Source organism: Strix aluco, chromosome 4 (genome assembly GCF_031877795.1).
Source record: "Strix aluco isolate bStrAlu1 chromosome 4, bStrAlu1.hap1, whole genome shotgun sequence".
Taxonomy (NCBI): Eukaryota; Metazoa; Chordata; class Aves; order Strigiformes; family Strigidae; genus Strix; species Strix aluco.
The window spans coordinates 90,345,269-90,369,727 of NC_133934.1; the positions used below are offsets into that span (position 1 = coordinate 90,345,269).

The following is a 24,459-nucleotide window of genomic DNA, read 5'->3' on the forward strand; positions in this document are numbered from 1 at the left end:
TTGCTATGAGCTCCTGGTGATTGTGAAACCAACATTTTTGTCATGGCTCAGACAGCACGTTTCTGCAGGCACTTTGTTCTCAATCCCAGTCAATGTGGAAGTGGAATTGAATGTAGATGTGAATTCTACTATCTGCCAAATCAGTGCTCCCAGCTAATGTTGGGGAGGCTGTATTCAGGGGTGAATGGGGAATAGTTTGGCCCTCGTCACTTCCCTGCTGCAGTGCTTGTACTGGATATGTGCCTGTAATTGAAATGAGTTTCCTTTGCTTCTGAGCAAAGAAATTAAGCTATCTAAACAATTATGTTTCCAGAAAAACATCGTAGTGGCAGCCAACAAAGTCTCAAGTAAAGTGACAGCTGTGTCATTCTCGGAGGACTGCAGTTACTTTGTCACTGCTGGAAATCGGCACATCAAGTTCTGGTACCTGGATGACAGCAAAACCTCCAAGGTGAGAGTAGGTGCATCAAGGCCAGGCTGTGAACAGGCATTTCCATCTTACGGCAGGGTGGATTTTGCCCCAGTGAGCTGTGGGAGGTGGGAACTCTTTGATTTTGCTGGGATTCAGGGATAGCCCTTCACCCCTGGCTCTCAAGTCACAGTCTCCCCGTGGGCTGGTAGCACCAAAAGGTGCCAAAAGCTTGTCTTAGCCTGTGCTGAGGTAGGGGCATGGCTCCTGGAATTGTATAGCTGCATGCTTGTTCTTTAGTAGTCACATATACTGAAGGAGGAAAAAAAAGTAGAAAAGAGCTGCAGTCATTGAACTCCTTGGAGCACAGAGGTGGGGAGAGCTGTTTGATGTTGATATGAGCATCTCAGAAGGTTGTGAGTGTTATTTTGAAGTGTCAACTAAAGTGTTTAAACTTTTAGCTGTTCTATTCTTCTCTGGGGGACAGAATCCACATATAATTTTTCTGCATGCTCATGAACAGATGGTCCTACTTTATGCTGGGACGTGCTTTGGCATTTGGTATAAATCACAGATTGGCCATGGAAGGGTTGTTCTTCCAGTGATCAATCTGCTGTCTCTGGGTCATATGTTTGGATGTGCAGTTTTGGTGGCACTAATAGTGTTGTTTTCCACTGATGTGCTATTACTGATGGTCCCAATACACTGTGCAACCAGTGGGTCTGCAGCAAGTAAAATGTGTCACTACCTCTCCTTGTAGGCTGTTTGCAAGCTCTCTTTCTTTGAGGCACTTCAGCACTCAAGGCTTGGTGTTCTAAAAAACGCTTGTCTGCCTGGAGTGCCTCGCTCTATTTCTAACAAACTGTTTTTTATTGATAGGTCAATGCCACAGTCCCCTTGCTAGGTCGCTCAGGATTGCTTGGAGAACTGAGGAACAACTTCTTTGCAGATGTGGCTTGTGGAAGGGGCAAAAAAGCTGACAGCACCTTCTGTATCACATCCTCAGGACTGCTCTGTGAATTCAATGAAAAGAGGCTGCTAGACAAGTGGGTTGAGCTGAGGGTGAGTTTTACATCATCCTGTCCTGCAGTATTTGTGCCTGCTGAAGCAGAGCAGGAACAACAGATAATAAGGGCACTTGGAGCGCAAGCTGACCACCAGCAGTGAAAGTCATTTGGGCCACTGCCACTTTGTGATTTACCCCGGAAGGCCAAGCAAAAATAGTGTTGCTTCTTGGCAAAGGGATTTTATTAAACATTGAGGCTCTTTCATTCTCAAGTCTCAGCGTTACAGCTCCTGCTCTTCTGGCAAAGCAGTGTCCTTCGGTAGCTTTGGCAACCCCTGTGTTGTCCCTCCTGGCTTGGCCTGGACAAGTAGGAGTTTTAGAAGGATTCTGATTTCTACCCACTCTGCAGTGTCTTACTTGGCTTGTGCATCTCAAATGCAGGTTCCCGAAGTAGAAGTTGGTTTGGCTATTGTAAACCACCAGGTTGGCCCATAGTTAAGAATTTGATTGTGCTTATTTTCCTTCAATTGGATGTAAGGTGCCCACCTGAAAGGATCCAGTGTATTAAAATCAAGGGAAAAAACTTTCCACGCTTTCACTCAAGTGAAATGCCTCTTCTTTTCTTTCCTTTCCTCTCTAAAATCTGCCTTTCACTCTCGCTCAGAATACAGACAGCTTCACAGTAAGTCGGAAAAAAGTTTTGCATTGAACTCATCCCCTTATCACCACGCTCCATTTTGTACCATTTTCTGCCATTTGTACAGATCCCAATGGGAGGGGAAGAAAATCCATTTTTTTTTCTTTTATTATCCCCTTGTGACAGGTAATGTATTGCTGTGCTAGTACAGGGTGAGGTGCTGCTTGCCTGCCAGTGGTGCTGAATGTCACAGAGGAACAAAAAGCAATGTTCAGAGTAAGACTCAGCTGGAGCAAATGTGTAGCTCTGCTGACCTCCGACCACAGTGGGTGGCAGAGGAACTGGGCTTTTTCCTTAACCACTTGGAATCTGCAATGGACCTTGGCTGGGAAGCTCCTCAGAAAGGAAAAATGGATTTTTTTAGGCTTTTCCTTACTCCCAGGGCTTGACTTCACTTCAGCTCTTCTGACCATGACTCCTTTGTCTGTCAATTTGCTATTCTCCGTGTCGTGTGTCTGGTGACCTTTGAAATGAGAGCACGTTGCTTATTTGTCTTCTTGTGTGCTGTGTCCTCCTCAGACCACTGTGGCAAACTGCATCTCTGTGAATCATGACTACATCTTCTGTGGCTGCGCTGATGGCACCGTGCGGATTTTTAACCCTCTGAACCTTCACTTTGTCACTACGCTGCCAAAGCCGCACTTCCTGGGAACAGACATCGCGAGTGTGACTGAGGCCAGGTACTGTGGAGAGGGTGGAAGGGACCAAGGGAGGCTTGTGGGGGTTAGAACTGTTCCCCAGACCTTTGCCATCTGCAGTGTGCTCTTTTTATGTATTAAAATTGGCAGCCTGTTGCAGATCTCCCCGAGTTGTTGCAGCTTTGCCTTGTGTGGCTGGGCTACAGCCCAAAGCTGGTTGCTGGACTATACAGCATATCTTGCTCCTCATCTCCCTGGGGTTGCTCAGATCTGGTGGCCTTCTGACATTGGTTGCTATGAGCAAGCAGGCAGAGGGCACAGGATGCTCTGGCACATCTCAGTTGTTCCTGTACCATGGCACATCCTTTGTTTATCACTGGTGCGGGCTGAAGACTCTCCTCTGTAGCAATATAATGATGTTGCTAAGAGTTGCCAGGCTCTTGTGGGGCATTTTTTTCAAAGGTTCCCTTGCAATCTTCTACAGACACAAATCTACTGTTGTCTGTAGTCTTTCTTCTCCCTCGATCTTGTGTATTCTGTTGTCTTATTTTCCTACCTCACTCCAGTATCTTCTACCTTGGCTGTCTATTTCTCACCTTCTGAGGTGGGTAATGTTATTTCCGTACAGCTCTGTCTGTCAGCTTGCAGAGGCTTATGCTAGAGAAAACCCTTCACGTCTTGCTGTTTGCCAATCCTGGTTGAAGACTTTCCCAATCTTCTTCTGTTGCTCTCTTTCACTTCTGTCACTAGTGGGGAAAGAAATACAAAGGTGTATGAATCCACCAGCCATTATTCCACTGGATATCTGTAGTTCCCATGTCTACAGATATATACTATTTTTTTTTCTTCTTCTTTTTTTCTTTTATCTTAACAGGTTTTCTCTAAACTTTTCTTGGGAACTTGAGGTAAAGATTCAAACAGTGCACTGTATATTCCTCCAGAAGATCAGTGGGAGATAATGATATTCCAGTAAGGGAGCTGGAAAAGGAGTTCTCTCAATTTAAAATGTTACAAGTTTCTGGTAATACTAAAGTCAAGCAATTGTATACATGGACCCTTTAAAAATACTCTCTGCTGCTGTCATGCATCAGTCAGGCAGAAATATTCATGTGATTCTTAAACATGCATTGGTAGTGCTGACTACAGTCTTAACAACAATTTTTTTTTTAACAATTACTTCCAAAGAAGCTTGAAAACACAGGCCTCCTTGTATTCCCATGCATGCCAGAGCCTCTCTGTGGGATGCCAGTTGCCCATAACGAGCTGCCCACAGCTGTATCAATGACTTGATTTCTCAATAGGATCGGGGCTGCACTCTTCTAGCCCTCGAAGCTTTGTGCTTGCAGATGTGGGGATCCAATTGTCTGGTGTGCTACGTGCACTTTGGCCCTCATCCCTGCATCTCCATCTGTCCTTTGAAATTACCTGCTCTCAACACCTGGCACTCTGGCTATAGTTACCTTATTTGATATCATTAGCAGTGTTGTGGGATGGCTGTGTTTACCTGAGGTCAAGAGAGGAGCTCCTTCTTCATGTGCATGGCAGCAGGACTTAACAGAGGACCCCTGTAGAGGAGATGTAGGGTTCACATGGTGTGATCTTGGTCTAACCTGGAGAAGGAGGTGTTTCCTTGTTCTGCAAAATTCCTCTGTTTTTAAGTTTGCATCAGAAAGCTTGCCTATCTAGAAAGGACTGTACCCATCTGCAGTTGCCCATCTCTTGAGCTGCTGGAAGCAGCACCAAGCTGGCCTGCGTGTGGGGAGGGGGTGGAAGGGAAGCACGTCAGACAAGCAGCACCTGAAATGAATCATTCCTTTGTCCCTTGTGCTGGTGTGCTCCTGTCTTTTGAGTGTAGTACTCTTCTGCTTGGTCCCACACAAGAGCAGTTACTGCAATCAGTAAACAAAATATAGTACCCACCAAAAGATGATCTTCCTCCTCCCCTTTGTTTTGAGATTATTTGACTTGGGTTTTACCACCTGGTTATGCAGGGGTAAATGATGATGATCTCCAGTGATGATCAAGTGTCCTGTTTGGTCCTTCTTCAAGGAAAGTCAGTTGCCTGTCTTTGGTGGGACTCTGAGTTGGATGGCAAGGAGAATGACTTTTGCCATGGGACTTTCAGGCATCTTTTGGGCCTCTGGTTATTCAGGAGACAGGTCTTCCCATCCAGCTACTCTCTCTACCTATATATGCCACAGTGCATTGTTCAGCTCGCCAGTGCCCTGTGGAGAACCTGAACTCTCATGCTTCACCTCCTTGCTCTGAGTCCAAGAGAGTGCAAGTTAACCAGGCTGTTGTTCTCTCTTTGTGCAGTCGTCTTTTCTCTGGTATGGCTGATGCGAAGTATCCAGACACGATTGCCTTGACCTTTGACCCCACCAACCAGTGGCTTTCCTGCGTATACAATGACCACAGCCTGTACGTGTGGGATGTCAAAGACCCGAAGAAAGTGGGCAAGGTGTACTCTGCTTTGTACCACTCTTCCTGCGTGTGGAACATTGAGGTATGTTGTCTGCAGACACAAGTGTTGGATTGCGAGTTGCAGCTGAGGAAGTCATCTGAAGAGCTGCCAAATTTGAATGCAAACACTTACTGCAGAGAGAAAGAATTGACTCAGATTTCCTCCTGTGGTTAGTGTGGTTGCTACGGGGCTTGAGTTGGAGCTGGGAACAGTTCTTTGGCTGCACTGCAATGGCTGACCCAGTGTGTTACTGGAAAAAAAAAATTTCACCATTAAAAGGTGAGAGGTGGGAGAAGGAGCAGAACTGGAGAAAGCTGAATGCAAGGGCTCCTTTCACAAAATGCACAAGAGTTTACTGCTGACCTCAAAAGAAATTGTTTGAGGTCTGTGGTGAGCAAGTGCTCCAAAGGAATGAAACAAGTGATAAGATCTCAGCTCTGATGCTTCTTAACCTATTTACCAGGACATCTGGAATTAGCCTCTCAAGTGGCTGTCATCTTCCAGTCTGTCTAGCTGGCTTTCCCTCAGAGGGAAGGAAAGGAGATATGGAAACAATGTAATTGTTAATATGTTGAAATATGTCCGACAGTGGTCAGGAAAGGAGGAAGTGGAAGGAAAGTGAGAAGAACTTGAGGTCTCTTTTTGTTGTCATTTAATTGCATCTCACCCTTTCCTTCGGGATTAGAAATCAGTAGAGGTTGAAAGCTGCAAACAACAGTGCAAGGTGGTTGTTGCATGGTTGTTGTGGCGTGGTCTTTGAGGTGCTCTCTTTGAACTCTTAAAAACAAAGAATGCTGGCTTGTTGCATGCTTCTTAAGGAGATGTTCTAGTTTCAGGAAAGCTCAGTGAGCGTTTGTTTGAAGTGAATATGAAACTCTGGTCTGCAAACACGTTTTCATTAGGAGAACTGCCTGGCTCTTGCCTTTACAAAACAGAGAGGACAGCTCTTTTATCTCAATTTGTTTTGAAACTTGCTACCAGTGTCTAGGATGTCAGGTGCCAGGCAGTCTCATTCAGGGATTGATTTTACCTGCCCTTAGATGTATCCGGAGGTGAAGGACAACAATCAGTCATGTCTTCCACCTGGTTCCTTCATCACCTGCTCCTCTGACAACACCATTCGTCTGTGGAACACCGAGAGCTCCAACATTCACGGCGCAGCCCTGCACCGCAACATCCTCAGCAATGTAAGATCCTAGGTTTTGATCACCTCCTTACCCTGGGGGTTGTCTTCCTCACACACAGGTATTCCCAAGTTAAGGCCCAAACTTCTTTGGACTGCTGAGTCAACACAAGCTTCTCTGTAAACAGAGCACAAGTCTGGTAAAACATATGAACCTGAAGAAAGGTGAAGGGAGTATCAGGTGGGAAGACAGTTTGTCTGAGATGGTCCTGGGGACTGTTGCTTTTTCCATAAACCACCCAAGAATTCATCAAGCTCAGTCTCTTCCAAAATGGCTCATGCCATATGCTTTAGGAGAGCTGTTTCTCTTTTTCACCATCTTGTAATGTGTAACCACTTTAAGATTTGTTTGGAAAAGGTGCATTAAATGAGGCAGAGCTTTGGGAGAATTGAATGAGAAACAGTTTACACTCACTTCATCTGTAGAAGAGAGAGGATACTTATACAGAACAGTGATTACTTATGGATATTTGCTTCCGTTCTCAGTTGTGTTGGAAGATCCATGGGCACAGCAGCCCTGACCTGCCCGTTCTCAGCAATCTGCTCATGGTGGAAGTAGCTCTTGCTTTTTTCTGTCAGTTCTCAAAAGGCATGGGCTGAGTTGGATGATCCCTAGAAGTCTTTCAGATTCCTCCTACTACATTGTCATTGCTTATCCCAGAGCTTGTCTGTGTGTGTGAGATGCTGTTAGTTTCTAGCTTGAAGGGGAATCTTTTGCAAAGGGTGATCATGAGACACAGCTGTGAAGCTTTCATCCTACAATATGAAGGGGCTGAGTGCTTGCTCCTAGCTAAAGGATCCCACCAATTACAGCAGTACTGCCAATGAAGTGTATATATTGGCCAGGAGCCCAGTTTCTAAGGCAGATGCTTCACTTTAATATTTTGTAACTAGTTACTCTTTCCGGGTGTATTATATCCCCAGGACTTGATGAAAATCATCTATGTAGATGACAACACTCAGGTACTTCTGGACACTGATTACAACTCAGCAGGAAGTGCAGACAAAGCTGACGCACAAATGATGGATACGAAGGTGGGGATACGCACTGTCTGTGTGAGTCCCAGTGGGGAGCACCTGGCCTCGGGGGACAGGATAGGCACTCTCAGGTAATCTCATAGAACTTCTTGTGCAGCTTGTGGGTGGGGCAGGTGTGAGAATCAAACCCAGATCTTGCTAATTTTATTAAACACACTGAAATCAGCCATGTTGTGTCTTAGGATATATGAGTTGCAGTCTCTGAGGGAAATGCTGAAGGTGGAAGCCCATGACTCTGAGATCCTATGTCTGGAGTACTCCAAACCCGACACAGGTAAATGCAAGTGAGCTTCTTGCCTTTTGCATATGAATGTCGTGTTGAGCAAGTCAGAATGTCCAGCCATGGTATGTCAGAACTTTCAGAGGTGAGCTACTCCTGGATTTCAGAGCAGGCGTGTAGCGTTGGGCCAGTAGAGTCAGACTTCAAAAAAAGCTGTCTTGTACTTTTCCTTGGAATATTGTAGGTTGAGATTGAAACTCGTTCTGTTACTATAGTATGAAATCCAGGGCTGTTCCTTTGCGTCCATCCATGCAGTTAGCTACAGTATAATGTTTTGCCCCTAAGATGACTTGAGAAGCTGTTTTAAAATAGTGACTGAAAGAGTAAATGACTCTTTAGTAATGATCTTGCACTCTTTTTAACTTTCTGACAGGCTTAAAGCTCTTAGCCTCAGCCAGTCGGGATAGATTGATTCATGTCTTGGATGCTGGAAAAGACTACAGCCTGCAGCAGACCCTGGATGAACATTCTTCTTCCATCACTGCTGTGAAGTTTGCAGGTAGAAAATCATGTTCTCCTTCCAAAGTTGAATTTGAGCACTGCTGTTGTCCCATTGTGGCTGTAAAGTAATTTTAACTGCTTAAACACTGGGTTAGGCCAGGCTGAAGCTGCAGCTGCTTTTTTGTCTTCTGTAGCTGCAGTCCTAACAGACGGTGATATTTGATGATACTTGCCTTCTTTTCCCTTTTATTTTTTTTACTCCTCTCCTTCCTCCCCACTCAGAAAACCTCTCCTGATTGAAGTCCTCAGCATTTCTTTGGAAAGTTGGTTTCTGTAATGATTTACTCCCTTTAACTGATGTCAGATGGCTACACACTGTTCTTAATGAGAACTGTGGAACAGTCATGCTCCAAAAAAATCCCCAAACCCACAAAAAACATTTTGGGATTAATTAGTCACAAGTAAATTTGTCATTGCAAACCAGTGTAAGACTTTGCATTCATGGTAATGGAGCACATTGCATCCCGGGCACTCAGTTACTACTGATGGTCAGACATCAGTGCGGTGTATCGTGCTGTTGTCAGGGAACAAGAGTTGGCTGCTCTGCCAGGGGAGGCCAGTAGCCAAAGGTGACAGGAAGGCAGGCAAAGGTGGCAACGGGAAAGTCCCACAGTACCTGAACGAGGTGGAACAGATCAAGTCCAGTGACAGTAACTAGATCCAGCCAGTAGCCCAGATCACCAGAGAAATCCACAGTGATAAGAAGTCAGCAATTCAAGGTCAGAATCAGCCTGGAGACAGTGAGCAGGGTCAGCCACAGTTCAATGCCTGCCAGGCAAGCCCAGAGCAGCAAGGCAGGTTCAAGTTCAAATCAGGAAGCTGAGTCCATGGGTCAGGGTCAGGATTCAGATCAGTAGGGTATGTGGCCAGGCACAGGTGTGGCTGCAATGCTGCTGCAGTGTAGCTCAGTTGAGGATCAAGGATGAGAACCTAAGCTTGAATGTAGCTCCCAAGTGAAGGGACCTTGATGAAGCTTCATAGCAGAAGCTCCCTGAAGGTGCTATGAGGCTTTTTCAGGGTTTTTCTCAAGGAGCTCCAATGCTGGCAAAATTTTCTCTGACAGGTCTGTCTTATCAGTGAGCTGGCCTTGAATGCAGCCAGCTGAACTCCTAGGGAGGTGAGGGAACCACACTGAAGGTCTGGCAGCAAAGGCCTTTGTGCTACTTTGTGAGCTAAGTGCAGTCGTGCTCGAAGTGGATGTAGTTCAAGTGGACTTGTGTGATATTAGATCCATTTTCATTACCTGGAGTTTTATCAGGTGTTGCTTCGCTGAAGGAGCAGTTTGGTTACAGAAGGGTGCGAAGGGAAGGAGGGAAGCCTGACCCTGCAGTAAGAAAGGGCAGTAAGAAACATGTGACTGACTGAGGACTGAAAAGTGCCTGTTGCCTGTTTCCAGCTCATACTGAGTGTGAACTTGTCATGTTGCCACAGTGTGCAATAGACAATAGACAATAAGCACGTGAGTGTACTGTTGAGGGAGAAGACAGCATTACATCCTAATCTGTTGTGTAAAGCCTCTGTGTTAAGGCCTCATCCGCTCTGAGCATTATCGAATGCTGTCCCTGAGAGAGGGCTTCTGTTTTGCTGCAACATCCTTAGGTAGGAGTCAGTCTTAGCTAATCAGGACTGGAATAAATGAGCAGTGGTATAAATTGAAACATTTCCTCTACCTCTTATCTGTGTTTATCTTTTGATCTGTTTCTGCCTTTTTGTTCCAGCCAATGATGGGAAAGTGCGAATGATAAGCTGTGGGGCAGACAAGAGCATCTATTTCCGCACTGCACAGAAGGTAACCTTATTACAGTGTTTTGTGCCCTTTTTTTAATAATCTCTCCAGAAAGAAACTACTTTAAAGAATGATATCAGAGTTTCTGTATGAGCTTGTTGCTATTTCAGCCTCAGTGTCTCCCACTGGCTCAATGCAAGAGATTACGTTTGGAGAACTAGTTCTGTGAAGCATGCAGATGCTCCCAGCCTGACCTCTCAGCAAGATGCAAAGTAGAGAACTGTTAGGAGATCTGCTTTTCTTCCGCTGCTAGGGCTGTTGTGAGGAGTGGTGAAAGTATGGGCTGGAGGGAAGAGTTCATTGTGCCTCCAGTCCCAGCTGCTCCCAGCAGACCTGGTTAGTGGAAAGGGCTGGTTTGTGCTGGCTGTGTGAGAAGACTCATCCATATTTAGAATTGCTAATAATGGGTTGACTACTTGATTTTGACACAGTCTTTACCCATATGCTTAGACAGGAGAAGGGGTTCAGTTTACCCGAACACATCACATTGTTCGAAAGACCACTCTGTATGACATGGATGTGGACCCCAGCTGGAAATATGCGGCCATTGGATGCCAGGATCGCAACATCAGGTTTGTTTACTTCTTGTCTTGAAAATATTTTTGCCATCGTAAGTGAGTTGGCCAAGGCAGCCCCATCTTCATCATTGTTCCTCTAGGTTCTTTGATATAGCATTTTCAGACACTCTGTGAGGTTGAACTCTGCCTTTCCCCTTGCTGATAAAAAGCTGTGGATATATGCAAATGCCTGTGGGACTCCTGGCTTCTCACTGGGTTGCTCTGCAGAGCAGAGCCTTTCTACTGGGAGAGCAAGTGTGTCTTCCTTGGCACATCATTGAGCTGTGGGGCAAGAACTTTTGCACTGTGGTAATTTTTGCTTTTAAAGGTTAGTCTAGTGAGAAGCTGTGAGGTCCTGTGCATTATCTGGGACTGTAGGAACCTAAAACTGAGCTAGGCGTGACTGTCTTTGGACAAGTGGAATCTGTTCTCTGCTCCCTTTTTATCCATTTCTCCAATCTGTCTGCTTCTACCTTGAAAGCAAAGGAGACTCTCTGTTGTTGTGTGTCTCCTCCTGTTGTATCTGGGTGAGATGCTGAGTTTTGGTTATAGCTAAATGCCACTACTGAATGTCATTTGGTTTTATATTCTAATGTAAATAAAGGATCTTGCTCTCTTAACCCTTTCCTTTAGTATGAGGGAGCCACAGGTATTTTTATAGCAGGGCGGGCTGACTGGAGCTTATTAAGAGCCTTTCCCGCTCCATAACCTTTAGCCATTACAAGGCATGGCAAGGTTTTCTCCCTCCCATTTGATCTCTCCTTCAGTGCTATGATGCTATACTTGTTTTTGATTATTGGCTTGAAAATCAAGCCTCATTTTTAATTTGGATAATCTGCTTGATATCATTCCATTCAGTCTTGGGCCTGTACGTTACTTTTGAGGTTGTTTCTTGAACCATTGAAATGATTGTTGGTTATAGTTCATAGAGATCCTTCCTCCACTTCCTGTTCCTTGTGAGATACAAGGAATGAGGAGCAGAAAGAGAAAAGGTTCTCGTGACAAGAGCCACAGAGCAGTACCTGGGCAAAATGATTGATGTTGCCTTATGTCGTCCCCCTCAGGGTTTTCAACATAAGCAGTGGGAAGCAGAAGAAGCTTTACAAGGGATCCCAAGGTGAAGATGGCACCCTCATTAAAGTAAGCTGTTTTCTTTCTTTCTTCCCTTTTCTTCCAGCTCAGGGCTAAGAAAATTAAATACAAATCTGAACACAGTAATTTTTTTTTTTCCTTGCTGCATACTTTGTCCCTTATCCTGCTGCTGCTTCCTCCTACCTCCACCCTTAAGGGCTGGTAATGTATTTGGGTTCCATCAGGCTAAAACAGGAAAAGAGCCAATGAATGCTGAAGTCGATGTATAGCTTCTCTCTCCGTCCTGTTTTTGAAGTGAGGCAGGGGCCCATTCTGTAAAAGCAAGTAGAACTGTACCAATTTCTGTCAGGAGATGATTTAGTCCATTTACTTTAATCCTTTACTTCCTGCTCCAGAGAGTTCATTCTGGCTTTCTTGACTGTTTTTGTTAGGATTTTTAAGGTGGAGCTGCCTGTTGATCAATGTTTGAGAAATTCATGGTTTCCAGAGGACAAATACAAGTGAAACTCTCTATGAGTTGATGAAATTAAGTAACATCTGCCCTGAAAAGCCCATATTCTTTGGGTCTTGGAGTGCTGGACAAGCCTGGTACTGCTTAGAGAGTGTCTGTTCGTGTTTCCCACGTGCTGAGTGCGTCCAGGCCTTGGGGTAGGGCAGCATGCCTGCTTCTGAGCCATACTCTCCTGGGCTTCCTCTGGTAAACCAGCTTGTTCAAGATTCAGTGTTAAGAGTGATGCCAACACATTGGGATGTGGAAGAATTGCTTTCTTGTCTTTAAAGGGGGAAGACCAATTGACACAATCAAAATATCTCTCAAGTTAAGTTGCCAAGCAAGCTTCTTCATTGTATTTGTTTTCACTGATAATTTTTCTACTTTTTAAACCAAATATTTCTGTTCAGGTGCACAGGCCAGCAGTGTTATTAAGGGCTGGAAGGAATGTCCTATGAGGCGCGGCTAAGGACTTTGGGCTTGTCTAGCTGGGAGAAAAGGAGGCTGAGGGGTGACCTCACAGCTCTCTACAGCCTCCTGAGGAGGGGAAGTGGAGCAGGAGGTGCTTGAGCTCTTCTCCCTGGGATCCAGTGGTAGGACACACGGGAATGGTTCAAAGGTTTGGACTGGACATTAGGAAGCATTTCTTCACCAAAAGGGTGGCCAAACATTGGAACAGGCTTCCTAGAGTGGTGGTCGATGCCTCAAGCGTGTCAGCATTTAAGAGGCATTTGGACAATGCCCTTAATACCGTGCTTTAACTTGGTCAGCCCTGAAGTGGTCAGGCAGTTGGACTAGATGATCATTGTAGGTCCCTTACAACTGAAATAGTCTAGTCTAGACTATTACTGATGGGTGTAAACAACGGGGTAAAAGGGAGAGGAAAGCAATGAGCTTTGTTCAGTGTCACCTCTTCTGTTTGACAGAGAAAGATAACTTTTCTTTCTCTTTGCCTATTATAATTCCTACAAAGGTTTTTATAAGCCTGAGTAATGAAAATAAAAATTGATGCTACACTTTAATTGCTGGTAAGCTCAGGTGCTTGTTTATGTCTTTCTCAGACCACAAGCCATGAAATGTTGCTGGGAGTTGGATTTCTTTTTTTAATATCCTTTATGTTCTGGTTTTTGTTTTGTTTTGGTTAGTTTTTTTTTCCCCTGTGTAGCTCAAGTGGGGAATCTCAATTATTTTTAATGTTGCTTTGTTCATTTCTAGAACCATTATGTAGCCAAGGGATTATGGTTGTCTCTGGAATTTAAACTCTCTTGGCATGTTGTTCTGAGATCATAATGTACATTGCAGTTTAACAAATAGAACCCAAAGAGTGACACTGGAAGCAAAAGATACAGCAACAAAATAAACATAACCAAAAAAAAGTTATCATTATTTAAATACCACGTCTCCCTCAAAATCCAGATGTTTTCACTCTCAGTTTCTTAATGTTCTGCAAAGGACAAAGCAGGACATTTGGTGACAGCAGGTGTGTTTGCTGTGTAGTGCTGCCTTAGACCTAGTGAGGCATTTGGAGAGGGTTTTATATCTGATCCAAGATAAAGCAACAAGTGCGTGTATATGGAAAAAAAAGCAACAACCAAAACCCAAAAATGGGAGTTGCAAATGCTGAAGATTTGACAGCATCATTATCAAAGACAATTTCTTGGCAGTGTTGAGTTCTTTTTTGGTTTTTCTCCTCAAGACTGGAGTCTTTTAATATTTCATTTAACTCTGTCTTCCCTGATTTTTTTTTTTTTTTTTTGAGGGAGCAGTGGTGGTTTGGTTTGTTTTGATTTTAAGATAGAAGAAAGTAAGACCCCAGTGATTAAAAGGAGGTAGGAGAGAGAGGTATAAGTCTGTACATTGGTGGTGGTCCCTTCACAGTCATGAAGGCATTAAGTGCCTTTAGTCTCTGATTATGTTGGAGATAGTTTTAACAGTTTAGTCAGGTTGGAGATTTGTCCTGACATGTTGGTTAGCCTGGTACTCAGCTGGAGTTCTGCGGGAGCTACTTGCATTTTATTCTGCTGACTACAACTCCTTTGGGTATTCTGGACCATTTTCATGCAGTTTGGAGGCACTTTCTCACCAGATCTTTGCACTTATCTCCTAAACCAGGTGCAAACGGATCCCTCTGGTCTTTATATTGCAACCAGTTGTTCTGACAAGAACCTCTCCATCTTTGATTTCTATTCTGGCGAGTGTGTTGCAACCATGTATGGACACTCAGGTAAGGCGTGTAAGCTTCTGGAAATGCATTTTTTTCTGCTGATGACTATATAGTAGGGTCTGATACTAGTCAAAGCTTTCTTGAAGGTTTCTCCTCACCAAAGTTTACCCATTAGGTATTCTGGAGTAGGTTGCAGTTGGATGAAGTTGTAATAGCTTATTTCATTGCAATTTCAACTTTTTTCAGACGCATTTTGTATTGTAAAACATAAGCACACACAGGCCTGTCAGGCCATGTATTTGTTTACACAGTTCTTCTAATAGCCTATAAGGTAGTCTGTGTATTTTCAGCATATATTAAGTTTCATTGTGATATACCCTCAGTTCCTACCATGCAGGGGCTATTCTATTATAGGCAAAAAGAGACTTCAGTTTTAGCGCTTATTTTGCCGGGGGATACCCTTTCCATGTCAAGCCTAGATTCTCTCGTAAATGGTTATGGTAACTGGGGCATATTGATCTGTGAAGTGTATTGGCTTTAATCAGAATTTGGGTTACTGAGCACAGATAGGCTATCTGGCTAATGATCTCTTCTGCCCACTGGAATAATTCAGGGAAGGCTTTTTTTTTTTCTTGTGCTTTATTTCACACAGAGATTGTAACCGGGATGAAATTCAGTAATGACTGCAAGCATCTGATCTCTGTTTCTGGTGACAGGTAAGAGGGATTTTCTTGTTTGTGATATCAGCTCATGCCATCTCACACTGGATTTAATGTGTGTCCTGAAGGAAGGTAGATATTTTATTTTTTTTAATGAGGGATGTTTTATGAATTCCAAATAAACCTCACAGCTTTCTGAATCCTAAGTGTGTGCTGTTGGCAAAGCTCACAGAGCTTATATTATCCTTCTATGGAATCAGACGCCTATGTGAAGTACTTCCCTTGTGGTTTTCTGAGTGTAGGTACTGTTCCCTGCTGGAAAGGAGTCAGGGATGTGGCCTGTTTCCTTACCAGCCTTTCAGGTCTGTAATGTAAGACAGCTTGTGATATTCTGACTAGTGTTGCCAAAACTTTGTCCTACAGTACTCCTGCTGGTGAGGTTTCACCAGGTGAATGAGCCTGTCTAGCAGCAAAAGGGACAGGCCTGTCCCCACTTTTTGCTTCTGTCCATATGGTTCTCTTCCCACGCACCTAAGTCAGCTGTGGTGTGGCTGCCGCCTCATTAAGCTGATTCAGGTCACTACATCAGCACCGTCGCCCCCAGCTGAGTTTTCTGCTGATTTAGTGAGCAAAATCAGCTCACCAAAAGCTTAAGTAATCACCAGACTGAGCCCAAGGGGAAAAGGAGAATATATGCCTAATATGATGATTGTAGAGGTGAGTGGACACATTACTTCTGGAATCAGTGAATGCTTAAATCAGCTGAACCAAATAGAATTTTTACTTTGAGAAAGATGGTTCCTGGAGTGCTATTTCAAGAACAGAGCAACCCAGATTGTCTCTCTTTCTTTCTCTTTTCTATTAATAAAACACAATTGAACCAGAAGAAGAGTTTTAGAGGTTGAGTTGTTACAGAACGTACAATATATCACCTTAAATCGCATCAGTTGGTTATTTCTGTCTTTCAGTAAAAAGAAAATAATTTATTTTTCCTCTTACTTTGCCTTTCATGTGTGTAAATAGATGAGGGGAAAAGTTGCAGAAGAGAGTCCTTTTGTTGTGGATTTCTGATAAATTCCAGAAACATGGAAGGTTTGAGGTCCCCAGTGATCCTTGTGATTTAGTGCAATGTTCCTTTGTTGACCACTTCCATGAGCAAAAGGATCATTTTGTTCACTAAGGATGTGGAGAAGGTGGATGAGAAGTGAAGAAAGGATTAATGAAGAACTTTGCTGTAAGGAGATAAGAAAGCATGTTTTTCAAAGGAGAACAGGGAAAATAGTCTGTTCACACACAGCAGCGTGTGCAAAGAATAAAACTGAGAATAGAAAGAAAAACAGAGATGGGGAAGGGCATGAGGACTGGGAGACCCATGTGAGAAAAGTACCGCAAGGGGAAAAAAAAGCAGCAAAAGGGGTATGTGGGAGCATGCTTCTGTAGAGCTTTGTGTTGAATGCAAATGTATTTACAAGTTCATAGTGTTTGCTGCATATCTCTAGGTTTGATAGCTGTGGGGGTGGGATAAACGAACAAGCCAGATTTGCTTTCTGAATTTTGTTTCCTGCTTTTCGGTATTTTCTCAGCAGCAGATCATGGTTGCTGTTACATTGGAGAGAGCTGCTGCTTGAGGGGAAGCAGCTGGCTGCCCTGGGTTGCCATAGTTTCCAGATGCAGTGCCTCACCACTTTCTCCTGGCTGAAAAGCTGGGGCGGGAGGATGACAGCATGTTCACTGTTGATGGGAAGCATCTGTGTGTGACTTCAGTAGCTGGGAGTGATGCTCCTGAGCTTTGTCACAAAGGCAGTGGCACTGGGGGCAAGAGGGAAACTTTTAAGTTTTTCATTAAAACCTTCACAATCTGCAAAGTGGGATTTCTGTTTTCTATCTGTGTGGTATGGAAATAAAAACCTTTTAAAATGTCTTCTTATGAGGTGAAGAAAATGACGAAGATGCAGGCATTCAGGCTCCTGGCTCTTTCGGCATTTGCTTCAGGTCAGGGAGACCAGAGTTCATGCTCATTATTCAAAATGGCAGAGCAAATGAATTTTTACAGACTGGCAAGGAAGAGGGGAAAGCCTCTTATTGAAAACTCCTTTGTGAATTGGAGTAACCCATGAGTATGGTGGCACTGATGGGTCTTGAAGAACTGGATTAAATCCTCTTTGGATTCCAAAGGAGAATGCAGGGTTTTATAAGTGATAGCAAAAGCACCACCTCTGTTTCTACATCAGTGTAAATACACCCAGCTAGACAAGAAAGATGGGTGAGATGGAAAGAATTAGTTAGCACTGAGGTTAAATTTAAAAAAAAAAAGCTGGTTATTTACTTTCTGGTAGCTGAAGATGAGATACAGTATTCTCTAATGTGATGAGGAATTTTTTTAAATTTTTTTTTTTGGTCATATTTCTGAAGAAAGTGAGACCAATGAGGTCACACTGTTTGTTTCCCTCTCTCAAACATCCATTGACCAAATTTGACTGAATTCCTTAGAAGTTTCCTGGAGGGAGCACAAGTAAAATATTAGGAGCAGCCTGACTGCAAAAAGTACTGCCACATAAGCTTAACTATTATTCCACCACAGAGACTGCATGGGATAGTGGGCATTAGGAAGGCCTTGCCTGTGGGGTAGTTGCAATCAGAGGCTGCAGCTTAGCCACTGTTAGAGGATGCAAAGGACATCTGTAGGCTCCACTTACCCTGCTGACCATGGAGGAACTTGTTATGGCATTTCCTTCAGTAGCTGGTCAGATAGCCAAATCAAGGTATAGGATCAGAGATGAGTCTATGCAAATACCTCTGCAGTTGCTCTCGCCCACAGGGAGCCTTTGCCAGGCAGGTTTTACCCTTGTGATGGGATTGAGTTTCTGTGAAGCTCTTTCTGCATGTCCCCTGCCACAGACAGAAGGGCTCTTGTTTGCCTCTGCAGAGGGAATTGATAATAAACTGAACTGAGACTTGACCCCAGCCTCACCTTTTCTTTTTTTCAGCTGTATCTTCATCTGGCGTCTGAGCTCAGAGATGACCATCAACATGCGTCAGCGACTGTCTGACATGAAGCAGAGAGGGAAGCAGGCGGAAAAGTCTCCTCCACACAAGACAGCTGGACTCATGAGGTGAGCAGAGTAGACTGAGAAGAGGTGGCTGACTTTGTAGGGTTTAAGGTGAAAAGTGTGGCACTGGGATTCAACTGTAAGGTTTCTGCTGTCTTCACTGATAGTGTCTTCCAAAAGTTCTCTTATTCTTCTGTTGGATTTGCCATGGTTTTTGTGGCCCCCTTCTTTGGATATAGAAGCCTGACTGTGATCTTCCAGACAGACTTACTGTTGCTTCGCTGATTACAATGTGTATGCAATGCCCCTTGGATCTTAATTGGGTTTAATGATGTGATCAGAAACTTTGATAAGCAGCTAACCTAGCAATACTGAGGCTGGTACACAGCATCCCACCAGGAAGGGATTTGCTTCTTTATGAATAAAGTTCTTCGGATCTAGGCTGAATGCAGTTTAAAGGCTGTTTTCTGCAGTGTCAGTACTGAAGTATACCTGTGAGCTGTGTGACTTTGCCATGTTGATCGTAATTCTGAAGGAGTCCCTACAGTTATGCTGTTTCTTTGTTAACTATTTTCCTGAGGCTTTGAAAAAGGTCACCTAAAAATAATATACATAATAAATATAAAAATAATTTCCATGGGAAAAGTTCTTGGCAGCTAAATCATATTTTTCTTTTTTGCTCGGTAAACAACATACCTAAAAACAGACTACCACAGCTTACAAACTGAATAGATCTAAATTTATCTGGTGACCTTTCTTTAAAAAGTGGTGCTTAAACACAGACCCTGTTTTTAAACGGAACAAGAGTGACAGGGGATTGTGGATTATTAGTGTAATGTATTTGGTTTCTCTGTAGTTAGTAAGTAGCTGAGACTAATTTGACTGTAAACAATGCAGGAGAGAGCCCTGACTGAACTGATATGGGATCAAAGTGGGGAAAAAAAGGATAAACAGATTTTTGATGCTATGTCCCACAATTTTTCTCCTCCAAATAACTACAAACTGAGTTCTGGATATAAAAGTGCCAAAGCATTGGAGAACTTACCACACTGGTTGTTGTGTTGAGTATCGCAAGGACCTTCCCACTCCCTTTGGGAACAAGTAATGTTGAAACAAGTCTGTCTGCATAGTTTCATTTGGGAAAGTCTTGATCTGCTCATTCTTGAAACGAGTCTTGTCTAATAAGTGCTTTTGGTAATGATGCTGGGAGAACTCAGGAAACCTTTTTTCTAGCCAAAATTCTGGAGCTGTCAAGCAATGTGCTTTTTATAGCAGACTCTCCATTATTCCAGCAGCTGCAGCCTTACCCTACCGAAGCTCAGCCTGTGACAGATAATCCCAGTCCTCTTCCGCATTAGGTGATACTTGTTTCCGTCACAGACGCTTGCTGAAGGGCGGTGTTTGCACCACGCCAAGCCCAGAACTTTATTAAACTTGTTTGGTAACCTCTGTGCAAGCCTGGAATCTACTACTTTGGTCAGCTTTGAAAGCTTGTTTTCAGTTTTGATCGACCGCTGTGGTCACTGGAGATCAGCAAAGACATAACTCCAGAGCATTTTGGATTGAGACTGAATATGGAGGAAGAGCCTATTGGACCAGCATTACTGAGGTGGGAGAAGGAAAACTAATGAACTTGAGTAAGATGGGTTTCCTAGATGCCCTGTGCCTGTTCTGGTTGTGTTTCCAAAGTCTGTCTTTGTAGGTTGCAGTGGAGAGTTGCGTTGCACCTTGTGGTGTAAAACTGTTGTCTCAGAAGGACTCACGGTAGTATAAGGCGGCTCCCTTCCTGGTGATATGTCATTTGTTCTACTAGATCTTCTCTAGAAGAGTATTGCTAGAATTCCGTGGGGGAAATAATGCATTCTGCTAGTTCTGTAGTATGAGTGTATGACAGCATGAATAATCAAAATAATACTGGGGAAACGAAACTGATCTGAGGAGGCAGTGGAGAGCTGAAGGTTTCCAATTCAGGACAGTGCTGTCTCTACCCAGCTGCAACTGGCAGGGCAGGGACTGGCCCAGATGAATAACATTTGGAGTGTAAACACACAGAAGATGCCTTTCTGGGTCAAACCAGTGCTCCATGAAGCACAGTATTCTGCCTGTGACAGTAGAAGATGCTATTTAGTGAGACACTGTGAGCCTTGCTGTATGAACCTTTGTGGTCCATTTGCTTTATGCTCATCAGGGATGTTTGGAGGTACATCTCTACCTGTTCCCTTTAGTATTTGGTCATGGACCCATTGTCCACTGCATTTTTAGAAATCCTTTTTGAACTTTGTAATATTGTCTGCCTCTGCAACCTCCTTTGGTGACAGGTTCCTGGAGTTCACTGCTCTTTGTGGAAAGAAGGGCTTTCTTTGTCTCTGTTAAACCACACTCCTGCTAGGTTTGTTGAAAGCTCCCTGCTTCTGAATATTGTGAGCTTTGGTGAACTATCATTCTGCATCCAGCTATCTGTAGTCCCCATGGTTTTGTAAATCTTTATCATAACTTCTCTCCATCCAATCTTCTCTCCAAACTGAAGAGTCCCAGCCTTTTCAGTCCCTCCAAAAACTTCTAGAAAGACTAAAGTTTCTCCTCTGAAGGATTTCTCTGACTCACCTCTATGGGACATTGGATTATTTTGGAACTAATCTGACGTGTATGACCCACAGTTCTCCATAGTGCGTGCCCCTGAGAGCCTTTCAGTTCTGCCTCTGGTTGTGATAATTGCAAATGTGTGCTTTTCTCTCATCTGCTGAACATGAGGAACTTTGATTGTTTGGAATAATAAAACTTGTACTGAGCTGATATTGCTGGAACATCTTGGTTTTGAGGCATTTGTATTTTCAGAGAAGGAACCATGTAAAGGCCTTTTTTAATAGGGTTTTGATTTTGATCCAAGTATGCATTTACTGTTTAGAAAAGCTTGTCTCAAATTTTTGGAAGGGAAGTTTTAAATTGATTTTACTGTGGAATGTTCGCAGGGCTTATAGTCATGTTTTAGCTGAGATTTTTTTTTTTTAATTTTAAAAGTCACTTTTCCTGTGACTTTCATTGAAGCTCTAGTATAAATAGCAGGAGATAGAAATGTTATCCAAATCAAATTGTCTAAAACTTATATATGTATGCTGAAGAAGTACTGTGTGCTGCCAGATATATTTGGAAAGAAGTGCTCCTTATCAAATTCTCAGTGAGGCTTTGGTCCAGTCCAGGAAAGCTGTGCAGTTTCCAGGGCTCAGAATGGGGCAGGCTTTTGATGCCAGATCAGAAGTGGTGCCTGAGTCTCTGCTGAACTACTGCAATTACAACATCAGGGAAACTCTGAAGTCAGCAGCACTGTGATCTTTTTGTGGGGAGAAGCAGGGTAACTTTCTTTTAAAAGCCCTTAGGCACTTGGGTGGGGGCAATCTGCTAGTGATCCCTACCACATAGGATGTTAGAGTTTCATAAATGTGCCCCTAAAGCTGAGGATTTAAGTAGCACAAGATCAGAGTAGGAATGCTGACGACATACCTCTTTAAATGGATAGTTGCCATTCTTGTCTGGTTTGTTTTGTTTTAAGAAAAGAAAGAAGGGTTGAATTCAGGACATGCAAAAGAATACAGAGTACCTAATATCAGATGTCTTAATACTAGAACTCCATAAAGACATGTGGCACTTCTAAGTCTATATATGTGTCCTGAATACTTTCTAACTGAAGGGCCTTCCCTACCATTGACCCCGTACTGGCAGACCCATCAGAAACTAGGAGCTGAAGTGCAGTTGACCCTGCCCGTGTGTACGGAACAAGATCCAGGCATGGTACTAGAATGGGATAGTTCCTCAGCAAAGGAAGAAGACAAGAGCAAGGACAATTAAAAGCCTTGCTCTAAGTGAGTCACATGTATCATGAGAATTGGACATGTCTGTAGATGCTATTCTGGGATAGCTACTCTGAAACATTTATTCTGGTATAATGATGCTTTGTTGGAGTTTGGCTGAACCTGCTTTCAGCAGGAATTCAGCAAAACCCAGAAGTCTTTCTCCTTCGCTTTCAAAATGCTTTCATGTGATGCTTATTTGGAAGCAGCTCCTGTGCTTGAAACCTGACACTACATTACTCTGACTTTCATCTAAGCATGAGCAAGAACTGAGGAAGAGTGTTGAGGAGATGTCTGCAACAGAGGGTCTTAGATGAAAATCCAAAGTACATAGAGGAAGGCAGGAGAAGGTAATGAAATCCGAATTGAGGGATTGACTTGGATAATCACAATAGTTAAAACACTCAAGACCTTGTGAACCTAGGTTTCATTTTCAGCAGTATCTCAGCTTCAAGTCAGTGGGCCTAAGATCCTTTTGAAAACCCCATTCATTTATCTTCCTTCAAGTCACAGGACTGAGTTTGAAAAGCATATTTGAGTTGTAAAAAGGAGGATGTGGAAGGGGGGCATGAATTTTTGCTGGGATAATACAAGGTAACCTTGCATTTGTGTCAAACACATGTGACTTCATAATTTGGTTGGCACTTCCTGTGAGGTATGAAAAAATGCCCATCCGACTTCCAAAATATGTTTTGCATTCCCTTACTCAGCTGCTTTGAGGATATCGGAACATACTTTTTCCCCCTGACTAATTTTGTCAGTCACCATCTGATGGACAGAGGCCATCTTTCTATTTATAACATAAAACACATTGATAGCAATCCTCCCTTCTCCGTTTGCACCAATGACAGTACATGCAGGAGTTTAGCAAACACATAACTTGCCTTGCCATATCACCTCATCATAGTGAGATATTCAACCAGTTAGATGTTAAAATACTTAATAATCCAACCCTTCTTCCTCAATGCGCTCCTCAGCCATGATGAATATAAGCAGAAGGATGCTATCAAAGTTACTGATACAAATTTAATATTGCCTACCATATATAAATGTAATATACCTCATAGGATGAAACATGGCATAACCTCAAACGTACTGTGGTGCTTCAACTTTGTTGGGATTCCCCTGCTTAGACACAAGAACCTGAGAATGACAAGATAGACAAGGAGACGGTAGAAAAGATGAAGAGACTGACAAACTCAAATGTCAAAAGTAGTTGAAGACAGCCAACATGAAGCTGTTTCACTGGAGGACTCTGCAGACTACAGTCAGTTTCACTCTTCTTTTTGCCAGAACACCTCAAACCTTATCTGAAAGGGTTGGGTAATTCTTGCTCAGCCACTCCTAATAAAAAGGAAATTAATGTTCTGCCACTATATGGGAAGAGAAAAGATTAAAATACCTTAACTACTTCTTATCATGTTTCAATATTGCCTGTTATCTGTCAGCTGCAGGCAAAGTTGGTCCCTTGCCAGTCTGCTCTGTACTTGGTGGATGAGCTATTTTTATTTCATGAATAATCCTTGGCACTCAACACCCACCAGTGATATCCTATAAATGTCACTAATGATGAGTTTGGCACTCTAACTCAGGGCCATGCGGTGGGCACGACTCAAGTTTATTTTTTAGGGATTCTTAATTTGTTCAATTATTGTCCAGAGTGGGTTAGTTCATTTGGTTTTGTTGGCTGAAGTGGGGGGAGGGCGAGGGAGGGGAAGAAGAAAAATGGAAGATAGAGTTTGGTGTTGGTAAGTGTCCTTGATTGGTATTGGGGAATTCTGTGCTGGGAGTGCCTCTGAGGTCTGTGTGGGAACACTTGTCTGATCTACTTTGATTAAAGATCTGCCCAGAATATGTTTTACATTATTCCTTGTGCCTGAAGGCTGAGAAAGGCAGCACAGTGCTCTTATGGTGTGTGGGCTGTGCCTTCAGGTTCTGCATGGTGCAGTCCTTGATATGAACCCGTCTCTTATGTGATAATTTGCCATATACCCAATTGCTGTCATACAGGGAGTATCTATGACATTTTTGATGTGTAAAATAGTTCCAGAGAGGAAATGCTTAAGGGTGGGAAAAATATTTGCCTTTCATATATGCTCTACCATCCTGACCTTATCAATTAACGGGGTCTGAAATGGAAGACCAAGTTCCATTCCACTTGACTTTCTCAGGCTCGTTTACTTCTGTTCTGATTTCTGTCTTCCTTCCACGCATGCAAGACGATGGCTGTGGCAGGCTCTGCACACCTTTGTGCAGGGTTTACCTTGCCCTGTTTCTCAGAGATGGGTTTTACTAGAGTGAGGGCTGTTTGGGCAAGTTGAGGCAGCCTGCTGAGTGTGGATGGAGATAAGGTGGAGAACTGCCTGGTGTAAGGATTGAAATGGTGGTGGGCAGTTCTTGAGACAGATCATAATACTCCTTCCAATTCCTTCCTCCCAGGCATGAATCCATCTCTGCCCTGTCCTCTGTGCCTGCACTCTCATCAGACAGTGACAAGGATGGTGAAGACGAAGGGAATGAGGAAGATGAGTTACGTGGGCTGCAGTCTTTCCATATTCAGTCCAACTGCAACACCGAGAGAGACTCAGGTATAAATGGGA

The 24,459-nt window shown here is 43.4% G+C and overlaps 1 protein-coding gene across 4 annotated transcripts in view; it reads left to right on the plus strand.

Moving 5' to 3' along the window:
• MAPKBP1 (mitogen-activated protein kinase binding protein 1) overlaps positions 1-24,459 on the plus strand; it is a 103,945-nt gene that overhangs the window by 60,428 nt on the left and 19,058 nt on the right. For 3 of the 4 annotated variants that reach the window (XM_074824170.1, XM_074824172.1, XM_074824173.1), the window contains exons 7-22: positions 314-451; positions 1,289-1,471; positions 2,080-2,097; positions 2,632-2,792; positions 5,067-5,256; positions 6,255-6,401; positions 7,322-7,506; positions 7,618-7,709; positions 8,089-8,214; positions 9,935-10,005; positions 10,453-10,574; positions 11,624-11,699; positions 14,254-14,365; positions 14,958-15,021; positions 17,952-18,077; positions 24,299-24,447. In XM_074824170.1, the coding sequence (XP_074680271.1) occupies positions 314-451; positions 1,289-1,471; positions 2,080-2,097; positions 2,632-2,792; positions 5,067-5,256; positions 6,255-6,401; positions 7,322-7,506; positions 7,618-7,709; positions 8,089-8,214; positions 9,935-10,005; positions 10,453-10,574; positions 11,624-11,699; positions 14,254-14,365; positions 14,958-15,021; positions 17,952-18,077; positions 24,299-24,447 (1,960 nt within the window). The remainder of the gene's footprint in view (positions 1-313; positions 452-1,288; positions 1,472-2,079; positions 2,098-2,631; positions 2,793-5,066; positions 5,257-6,254; positions 6,402-7,321; positions 7,507-7,617; positions 7,710-8,088; positions 8,215-9,934; positions 10,006-10,452; positions 10,575-11,623; positions 11,700-14,253; positions 14,366-14,957; positions 15,022-17,951; positions 18,078-24,298; positions 24,448-24,459) is intronic. The other variant, XM_074824171.1, reaches the window with a different exon arrangement.